General features: G+C 40.1%; 1 protein-coding gene across 2 annotated transcripts in view; it reads right to left on the bottom strand.

Moving 5' to 3' along the window:
- Positions 1-4,252: 4,252 nt before the first annotated feature.
- Igsf11 (immunoglobulin superfamily member 11) overlaps positions 4,253-11,195 on the bottom strand; it is a 112,403-nt gene continuing 105,460 nt past the window's right edge. Inside the window, exons 5-7 of one of the 2 annotated variants that reach the window (XM_051191470.1) lie at positions 7,431-7,553; positions 6,573-6,639; positions 4,253-4,910 (exon numbers count right to left, since the gene is read on the bottom strand). In XM_051191470.1, coding sequence (XP_051047427.1) covers positions 4,478-4,910; positions 6,573-6,639; positions 7,431-7,553 — 623 coding nt within the window. In that variant the 3' untranslated portion in view covers positions 4,253-4,477. Of the gene's footprint in view, positions 4,911-6,572; positions 6,724-7,430; positions 7,554-11,195 lie in introns of both variants that reach the window. The other variant, XM_051191468.1, reaches the window with a different exon arrangement.

Genomic DNA, 11,195 nt, shown 5'->3' with positions numbered 1-11,195 from the left:
GAGATCAATGTAAATTCAATGCAATCTGAAGGGAATAAATAACAAAGACTGTCCAACAAACTAAAACACCATTCTTGTAGAAAAAAAAAAAAAAAGGTCAGAAAAACCAACAAATTCCTAGTAAGACAAACAAATATGTGAAAGCATAAAGCAATTTAGGAAAAAAAATGCTAAAAGTATTTAGGACCTGGATCTAAACATTGAGTTTAGATATAATGCAAAAAGCAGACCATAAAAGGAAAAACATGCCAGCGTGATAGCTCAGCTGGGAAAGTGCTTGCCACCAACCCTGATGACCTGAGTTCAATTCTTATAGGCCCTGTCACATGTATGTATTGCATACACACACACACACACACACACACACACACTAAATAAAACAATATTTTAAAAAGGAAAAACTGGTGATCATTTGGACTTCATCTAATCTGGGTTTCAGAAGGTTCTTACATCTCTTGAATCACTTCTCTGAATTTTGACTAAGGAAGAATAAGAGTATGACTGTCCTACCTGGCCTGAGAGCTTGCAATACTCTTGCCTCAGACATTGGAGTAGCTGGCATTACAGGGCATAGGGACTGCACCCAGTAAGACCCTATTATAGTTAAAACTTGTTCTGGGAAAAGATTCCATGCAGAAAATTTAAAAGTAACCGACAGATTAGAGAAACTCCGCAAATATCAACAAAAACTTTATATATACAATAGAGAGCTCTCTAGAGCCAACAATAAAAACAACAAAAAGCACCCCCAAAACAGACAGAACACTGGAACAGACATTTCCCTGAAGAAAATATAGGAATAACAAACACATGGAAATAAATTCACCATCAGGATCATTAGCTACTGAAATGTGCAGGTTAAAAGCAAGAATCACTGTGAGATATGACTAAATACCTGCAATCATGGCTAGCATTAAAGTGTCAATAACACCCAGACATGTAGTAGATGCAGAGAAATTGGATTACCCAATATGCTAGAAGAAATGTGTAACTGTTTAGTTACTCTGAAAGAATAGTATGCACTCTTTTTTTTTCCAAATCCGAGCATGTGTTTACCACATGTAAACCAGAAATTGCTCTTGCCATTTTCTTCAGAGGTAAAACTTAGGTTCACATGAAAGTTTATACATAAATATTTGCAGATTTATTCATGATAGACAAGAGTGGAAACAACCCAGATGTCTTTCCTATCTTTCAATGGATAAGTGGTTAACTGAACTGGGGTGTGTTCATCATAGAACGCTACTCAGCAGTCAAATGGATCAAACTATTCATATATGTAACAACATGGATGGGTCTCATGTATATGACCTTGAGAAAAAGCCAATTGTTAAAAATTGCATACTTTATTCCATTTATACAGCATTATCAAAATGACTAAATGTTAGAGATGGAACATAAAACATTAGTTTCAATATCGGGGGGCTGGTGAATGGGGAAATGGCTATGACTATGAAAGAGTAGCACATGGAATCTTGTCTCTCCACTGTTGTGATGGTCAAATGAATCTATACATGATAATAAACTTGTGTATAACTACAGCCAGGTATGATGGGGCATGTCTGTAATCCCAACACTTGAGACGCAGACATAGAAAGACCACAAGTTCATGACCAGCCTGGAAATACATTGAGACCAGCCTCACAAATTAAAAGTACATGAGTATAAACTAACACCCGAGTGAAAGTACAGGTTTTGAATTCTGAATAAGACTAGTAAATTTATTAATGTTCATTTGTGGTATATTATAGCCACTCAAGAAGTCTCTGGGTCTCTATGTTTCTTACATCTGCCTGTAAATGCACTGTTGTTATCTCAATATAAAAATAGGAAATCATAGTCTCATATTTATTTCAGAAAAATATATTCCAATATGTATATTAGAAACTACTACTCAATCATGCCCCTAATTTGATTTTGCAATTTCACCACAGAAATCCTCAGTCATTACTTATGCAATGCTCACTATGGTGGGTAATGGGGGATTTAGTAGTGAGAACAGCCTGAATCCTGTGTTAATCTAAAATTTGCCAGGACAAAAAAACAAAACAAAAACAAAACAAAACAAAAAACAGTTCTAGCATTTTTGGCTGAATTTATGCAAGCTTTTATTTAAAATATTAAGTACTGACCAAGATGGAATTTTGGTCAGGACCATCACTTGGAAATTTTCCCGATGAGTGTCCTCCAGACAAGTGTTGTTGGAGTTTATATAGGCAAAACCCATAGGCTACTACCATGCTTTCCCATGAGGTGTTATTTTCCAAGACCACCAACTCCAAAAATCCCAAGAAGTTACCTGGTCTTTGGGCAGGTGGGGATTATAGATTAACTAATACCTATTTTCAGGAACTTTTGGATTAATGACATGGAAATAGATGTTTCAAAGGGTCATTACATATACAGTCCTATGAGTGACAACTGTAATCCACTTAAAAGTCAGATGCAAGCAAAGTCATTTTAAAAATATCATACGTCCATTAAAAAATTATGAATATTATTTTACAGAATACAGTGCTGCATATAACACCAAGGGAACATTAAAGGTCACGCATCACTACTACTATGACAATTAATGACAACACATTTTATATGAATAAACTTTTATTGAATTTTAGGTAATTAGAAAGAATAAAGAAATGCAAGATAAATGCTTTCTAAACAGCATCTGATATTATTATCTCCTCTGTGGCATGGTATTTTCACTTTTCTTTAAAAAGTATAGACATTCATTTATTTAAATTTTTACAAAGTCAAGAACCATCAAATTGGGGGGGTGGTAACACTATGGTAAATTCTTCTTATCAACACTGAATGGTTACAATAGTGAAGTTCTGAGTGTGGTCCTCTAGAAAAACAGTTTAGGCAATCACTGGTAGTTTCCATTCACTCAAACAACTGAAGTCAGGAGGCCACTCCCTGTGAAGACTATGCCCATAGGCAAAGAAGGCAAGAAGGTTGGTGAAAGGGAGATAGAGGGAACAGAATGGAGGGGGAAAGAGGGGGAGATGTTCTTTGAAAATTGTGGGATAAGTACAAACAACTTAAAAAACAAATCTTGGAAGAAATCACCATGAGTTGCCCTAAAGTGTGATTAAGGCAAGATAGTCAACAATACAAGTACAGCCAAACACACAGAGCACAATATAGAGCAGAGAGCCTGTAAATGAATCTGGTGAATTGCAAGGCTAGCAAGCCAAGTAATCAGCCAAAAAAAAAAAAAAAAAAAAAAAAAGGGGGGGTAGGGGAGTCTTTTTACACTGGTATGCAATAAATCAGAAAAAAAATTGCACACACACATTTTCAGATGCTGAGCAAACCCCCAAGAGCACAATGGAAGATTATCCATTTGTCTAATCCTTATTATCCTTTTGCAAAAGAAGAGAATTATTTGAAAGAAACAAAACCAAAACAACTCCTGCCCTTTCTGTAACAACCTACTAACCTCTACTTGTCAAACAATGGGGAATTTTCCTCCTCAGTACAAAAGACATCAGGCACTATCATCATTAAAAGTGACCTGTGTGACAGCAGGGTTGCCATATACAACCTTGCTTCTTTGGGGCCCTGCCAACAAGGCAAATGCCCCTCCCCCTGCCTCTGATTTGTTTTACAGCCCACTCGATCCCCTGAACTGTGAGGGGCTTCCGCTGAGTTGCTCGGTACAATCACTGGACCAAGGTGTTTAGTTCACACTTTCCCAGTCCACTGTCTCTCAAGTATTTAAAAAAAATAAGTTTTCTTTTAAAAAAATATTTATTTTCAGGAAATCATGAACAGTAATTGCCATGGACCTGTAAGAGATCCCAGAGTAACACAGACAAGAATCTGTCAAGATAGCAAAATCTTCACGGTTCAGGAAGAGGTAAATAAATAAGTGTGTGGGGTGTTCACAAGAAGTTTCCCTGTTCTTCCCCATTTCTAGCCAAATTGTGTCCTGTACAAAGTTTTGCCTCTGTGATAAAAGCCAGCCCAGTTGGAATGCATCCCTAGTGCCATTAAACCCTCACCATTAAAGGGGAGTAGGTGACAGAACAGGCCACAAGCTTCCTCCTGTTTGTTTTGTTTTGTAAAGACACATTTTTTTGTTAAAAAAAAGAATTTTAATATTTGAATTCCACCTGGCACTTACAGTCTCCTGAAAATTATTAAGTTAGGCAGGAATTAAAGAACAGGTCCTCCTGGACCACTGTTTGGGTTTTAAGTGCTAGTCTGCTTCTGGCATTCTCCTTGGCTTGGCACATCATTTGAGATGACTCCCAGGATAACTGTGGTGGGGAAACAGTCTTCTTGAGTCTTCATGACAGAATATTCCAGGCCACATCACAGTGGCCAGGTGATAGCACCACCTTCTTGATGCTTTTTACTAATGTAATCGTACAAAGGCATATCTTTCCAGCACTCACCCACCCCCACTCTCCCCCTTGTTCGGAGGTATTCCATTTATTCTCTTCTGAACACAGCATCCTCAAACATCCTACACCAGGGATCCTGCCCGACTCTGGGCAGGCACCATGACAGGCACTGCACCCATGCGCTCCAGGGTCACTTGGCTGACAGTATAGGAGTGCATGTGCTGAGGCCAAGGCTTCCTGCTGACTGAACCATTGTTCCTGGGCATGACCTGGGGTGATGACCCTCTGTTGGTTGTCACTACCAGAGTCTTATGTGGACCAGAGACCAGATGGTTCCCATTTGCATAGATGGATGGGATAACAGCATTGCCAGAGAAAGACTGGCGTAAGTCACTGAAGCGGCTGAATGACTCTGTGTTTCTATGGGTTTTGGGATTGTTGTTCCAGTATCGACTGTTGTAGGTATTGGAAGAAGTCAACGTGTTATTCTCTGAGGAGGATATCTCTGTGTGAAATGCTTTGGCAGAAGAGCATTTAGGTGGAAGATCATCCTCTCTGAAATGAAACAAGAATTTAATTATGTACAATTGAAATATATATACATATATACATATATAAACATCTTTTTTAACTATAAAGAAGACAACCCTCAAAGAAACCCACTTAATTAGCTGTCATAAAGCACCTAAGAAAGCAAACTAAGCATGTAAAGAATGAAAGTCATTCATGATATTTAGACTCTTTTACTGTAATTCTTGCCATTTACTCTTTTTACCTCACTGGCAATAGGTCTTAAGTGTGCATGTTCTTAATTTTCCCTTTCCTAAACCATACTTGATATTTACTGTCTTTGTATATAGTTTTGAATCACGCCTCAATCTTTTCTTTAGACTAAAAGGGGAATTGTAGTGAGATATCCACCCTGCCTGTGCCTATTGCATTGACCACACCCATTGGGGCATGGGGACAGGTGCGGGCATGACATGGGGGTACTAGGCCTGGGGTCCAGGACCCCAGCTCGATCTTACTTCCTTGTTGGAGACAGAGAGCATTCGGAGGCATCCTTGGGATGGGAACCTGTGACGGTCATCTGTTTCTGGTGTAAGTGATTTCTCTCGAATAAACATCCATCAGCCTATCATGTCCCAGATTCTTATTTACTACGCTTTAGTGTGCTGATGATAGGCTAAAGGATGCAGAAGAGAAGGCCAGAGATGGAAGGGGAACCAAATTCCGAAAGCTGAGTATGTTATGCTGAGAAGACTGGAGTTATTAAAGCATATCAACAAGGATATGACACAGTCAAGGGTGAGACACTCTGGGCCCTCACATCCCATGAGCTATTTCCCTTTAAAGAACATCTTGACATTTTTCCCCCTTAAAACATTTGTGTTACTTTACAAAGTGCCTGCTATATTTTTTATGTCTTGGAAAGTCCATTAAGGGATTAGGATTAAGGGCTGGAAACTGATCTCCATTGAGGGGAGGGTGTAATGTAATCAAGTATAGCATTGGGAAGCAGGAGCTCTGGGTGGTGTTTATACTAGATAATGTCATCAGGATAGGACACAATGACTGGATCCCAGCTGCTTTGTAAGAAAAGAAAGATCGGACAGATACACATACCCTGTCTCTCGCTGTGTGATGTTATGTGCTGTCTTGTGACTCAGAGAGGAAGCAGCCACCAGGTGACAACCTCCTCCTCCCCCCCCCCGTCATAGTTCCTCCAGAAGCATCAACCAAAAGTATGTTATACAAAGTATGATGCCAGGCATATATTATTATTGTGTTGAAATATGATTAATATGCTCCTTCATACCAAGACACAGTTCAGGTGTGTAAGTAGGAAGAGAAACTGGTATGTTTGTGAGGTAATCCCTTTTGCTGCTGCATGTTCTATTATAATAGCCAATATAAAACACAGGTTTTAAGGCTAACTGTTCTGGTGCGACAGTCACTATCTACCCTGTAGGTGTGGAGGTGCAGGGGAGCTCTTTGTCCTACTTAGATTCATGAAGGATCTTTGTGAATAAAAATAAGTATGACTGTGAGAGAAAGTGATATATACATAGTGATAAAATGACATTTGGACATTTCCGTTACCTTGATCATAAGAGTAATAAGACTGGTCAAAAAAAAAAAAAAAAAAAAAAAACCTTCACTCTAAAATGGACAGAAATACACACTGAAGGTCAGTAATCTATCTGACAGACTAACCTGATTTCATTAGGAATGTCTTCCTCCTCCTCCTCCTTATTTTTGCTTCTCCAGTAAAAGAATGCCCCTGAAATTAGTGCAATGCAAATAATGATAAGAACCGCACCAGTGCCAACAGCTCCAGCTATCACTCCAACACTTCGGGGCTGGGCTGCAAAACATATTTAAGGTAGATTTAAAGAAACCAGAGAGAAATAGCACATGCCATGCAACAATATTCACACAAATAAGTCTGTTTAAAATGTACAAAACTGCCTAAAGCATCCGATGCTCCTCATGAAGTCAGATCTTGCCCCAACTTTGACATTCCCAGTAGGCTTTCAGCAATTGATGAATTAGTGAGTGAACTACCCAAATCTCCCAAGGCCCCAGAAGAGCAGCAACTGGAGAGGGCAAGAGCCAGTGCCTTCTCAACATGCCTTAGTGCCCCAAGAGAGCCTTGGAGCTCAGACTTTCTTTTATGGCCTTATCCCAGTCACATGACTCCCTTCTACAACCAGAATAAAAATAATATAGATTTCTCAACAAAAAATAAAATCCAAGGGATTGGGGGGGAAAACCAAGAGTGTTATGAGACTGTATACTACCATGAGTGACGATTATGTCATGTCCACAGCGCCAGGACATGAAGATTAGTTTGGTTCTGATGGTCCTGAGAAGACACTCTGTCACAAGGATTGGCATATCAAGTAGGCTTAAGTAGTAAAATTTTTATAACATGTCTTCAACAATGATTAAAAGAATTTGTTTACTCTTTACACAATCTCCAAACAATTATGTAGAACCCTGCATTTTATGACTTAACAAAAGTCTTTGACTTCTGCACCCTGAGTTGAACTTCTAATTCTATATACTTACGTGAGATAACCTGGAGATCCAGGAGACAGGTGCTCGTCCCGATGGCATTAGAAGCCACACACTGGTACAGACCTGAAGACAGGGCGCTGATATTCCGGATGGTGACTGTTCCCTGGACCTGGTCTGTCACAAAGACAATAATCAAGTGACAGCTTGATGGAATGAGGAAGGAAAACAAAAAGAAATCAGCCCAAAATGACATTTACACACACTGGAGAGCTGCCAATTTTCTTCCTTTTTTATGGAAGGAGAAACTGTTGGTTAACAAATGTTAAAGAAAATCGGTGGACCCCAGTGCACTTGGAATATAAAAGACCTCATGCTTTTGCATAAAAAAAAGAAAGAAAAGAAAAAGAAAAAGAAAAAGAAAATCATGACAGCATATTAAAGCCAGAATTATTAAGGATTGTCCCTTGAAAGTGGAGATCCAGACTAGTGTTAGCAGTCTTCCCTGACGAGGGATGTTTGGCTTGTCCTTGAGAGTCTGTGATCAGAAGCATCACACTGTAACTCTAGAGAAACACAGTAACAGGTTAAGAGTCTATGCAGTTGATTTTACACATGGCAGAGAAAGAATCAATGCTATGGTCCAATTCTAAGTATCACAGAATATTGGAAAGGGAGTGGAAGGGAGTCTGGAAAAGTGGAGCCTCACACCACAGCACCATTTCACAGAATTTCCCACCATGCATATGGAGCATCCTTGAGCCAAAGTCATCTACTGAAGACACATCACGCCATTGCAGGAATGTTCCTACATTAATGGTTCCTTGTGCCCCTTAACCCTCTAAGGGCAGCTAGGGAAAATTTGTGAAGCAGTGTTGGATCCAAACTAGAAAAAGGCAGAGTAGCCAGTGTTACTACCTGTATAAGGAGGATGGTTCTGTTCTCTTTTACTTTCAAAGCCACTACACTGGCATATTGAGAAATGCTCTAACTGGTAACACTTGGACAACTCAACAGTACCAACAAAGTCTAGTCATTTATTCCTACAAAATTTAAACGACTTACAACGGTAACAAAAAATATGCCAAGCATGAGGCAAATTTTTATGTGTAGCTATTTTTCCAATGACCCTTTGAGGTATTTTTATTAGTCTACTGAACAAATAAAGACACTGAAATGTTAGATAGCTGGCCAATAAGAGTACATATCTTGTGGCTAGAAACTGCAATTGTATAGATGGTCATTTAATATCTTCACTCTGGGCCTCATTGTCTCCCTTTAGCTGGAAAGAAAACATACCTGTAATTAGAACCATCCCCCAAAAAATGCAAACTTAGAAGCCAACATGGAAAGCTCTTAATGGCACATGTGAAAAGAACCAGACACAAAGTCCAAGAATTCCTGAGTCTATGCTGAGAACTGCCCCCACCCTAGCTTGACTTTTGTATGGGACTAAGTTTTAGTTATTTGCTAGTGGTTTTCATTTTTATCTACAACAAAGCCAGAAGGGTCTGGTCTTATCAGTTCCTTCATTTACTACATAAATAATGAAGACCCAGTGTTTATGTATGGGTGTTTGCTCCTGTTTCCAACAGGCATTAGTTGAGGGCTCCATGGACAAGTTAGTTGTTGATCTCACTCTCTGGGAGGGGCATTTATGATAGCCTTTCCATGGAAGCTCAAATTGTTAGTTGGCGGCAGTCTTGTAGTTCTCTAGACCTTTCTTTGTGTTCAATTTTATCTTCAAACCAATATTGGCTCCCTCTTTTATGTTCTCTCTCTCCTCTCTCTCTCTCTCTCTCTCTCTCTCTCTCTCTCTCTCTCTCTCTCTCTCTCTCTCTCTCTCTCTCTCTCTCTCTCTCTCTCTCTCTCGTCTTCTATTCTTAACCGGGCTCAATCTTCTTGGTCGCACATGTTTTCCTTTCCTCCCCCTCATTTTCTCCTGCTTCTCTCTCCATTCGCTGCCCCCCCCCACTTCACCTGTGCTCTGGGGGACTTGTCCCCAGTTCTGTGAGGGAGTTTATATTAATCTCTTAGAATACACCTTGTATCCTAGTTCCTCTGGTGGTATGAATTATAGGCTGGTGATCCTTTGTTCTAGGTCTAAAACTCAGGCCCCCCTGAATATGGGTCTCAGCCAGAAGGACTGAGCAGTCTAAGGGACCTCAGACAGTGGAGCCAGGATGTATCCCTGGTGCACAAAAGGACCTTGCGAACACATTCCCCCATGGAGAGATAACTGCCTTAATCTAGAGACAGGAGAGAAGCCCTAGTCCCTACTTCACATGACCTGTCAGATCTATATGATCCCAACTGGATGGCATTCCCCTACATATGGAATTTGGGTGGGGGGATGGAAGGGGAGGGGAGGGTGGTTAGAGTGCATGCAAGAGGGCAGAGAGGGAGGGAGGGAGGGAGAGGGAACTGGGATCAACATGTAGAATAATAAATTAAATAAAAAAAATAATGAAGACCCTCTCTCTGTGCTGGACAATCCAGAGAATAGTGTCAGGAATATCAACAGGACAGACCTTAATGAGGCAAGGAGTCTCAGTAAGTGGGTTAAAGGCCACCCAGGGCTATAGACCTCCAGTTGCTTTGGATGCACAAGGGAGGGCCACCTAATGAGCACCCGGAAATTGAACAGAATACAGGCAAGGAAGAAACCACAGCCACTGGCCCCCATATTGTTGTCAAGGTCATCTAAGCCTTCAAACACAATACAGTGGGATGTGTTTATAAATGATGGAATCATCAAACTTACTTGAAGTAACATTAATATCACAGGCCAGACAAAGGCGAGAAACTTGGCATTTGCTCTTTCTAAGGAATAAAAGGTTATATCTGTATTACATGGACATTTTATATGGATTGGACTGTATGTACCAAAGTCAATATACTTAATGGTTACTTGGTTTGCCTGCATTTCCTTTTCTAGTGTGGGTATGAGTGAGTGGGGGGAGGTGTGTGTGTGTGTTGTATGTGTGTGTGTGTGCATGCACATGCAAGAGAGAGAGAGAGAGAGCTTTAAGAAGGCCTGATTTAATCTTCACAACATGCTTAGGTTCTACGTTCCCTGCTTTCTGAAACTGGGAAATCTCAGAGTAGCCTTGACATTGTATGTACACAAGTCACAGTAGTCTGTCCAGTCAGACTTGTCCAGGCCCAAAGACCATAACCCTCACAAGTACACTTGCCTTCCAGCAAGACATTTAGAGCTATGTCAATACATGGATGCATCTCTACACAGCACCTATCCATACAAAGGGCATAACAAACCAACTATCTCCAGAACTCCTTCTTCAACCACCCCAAAGCTTCCAGAAAACAAAGGCACCAATTCTGGGGCAACCAACCCTACAATCCTTCATACTTCTACTGGTTTTCTTTCATTTTTCCCCTTAAGCCTCAAAACTCTAAATTCATTCAGTTCACATCAACCCACTAATTTTGTTGACATCCCTAGAGACAACTAGGGAAAATTTTAAACAGCTGCTCTAAGCAGCACTCGGACATCACCAAAGCAGTCTACTCACAGGGATACTGCTGCTGTAAAGAGTTACTTTAAAAGCTGAGGCCAGGGATTTTACTACTTTTTGTTTGTTCATTCGTTTGTTTGTTTGTTTCTGTTGTTTTTTTGTTTTTGTTTTTGTTTTTTTTTTTTTTATCCAGATGCAGACACCGTGAGCATGTGCCATTAGAAAATGTGAAATCGTGGCTCAAGTAGGCCGACATGCCATGGTACAGCTTACTCAAGTGTAATCAGTGACAGATGACACACACTTTGATAAGGAGGGATGAAGAAGAAACAAATCAGGA

Source organism: Phodopus roborovskii, unplaced genomic scaffold, assembly GCF_943737965.1.
Source record: "Phodopus roborovskii unplaced genomic scaffold, PHOROB, whole genome shotgun sequence".
NCBI lineage: Eukaryota > Metazoa > Chordata > Mammalia > Rodentia > Cricetidae > Phodopus > Phodopus roborovskii.
This window is presented reverse-complemented; position numbering and strand designations above follow the sequence as displayed.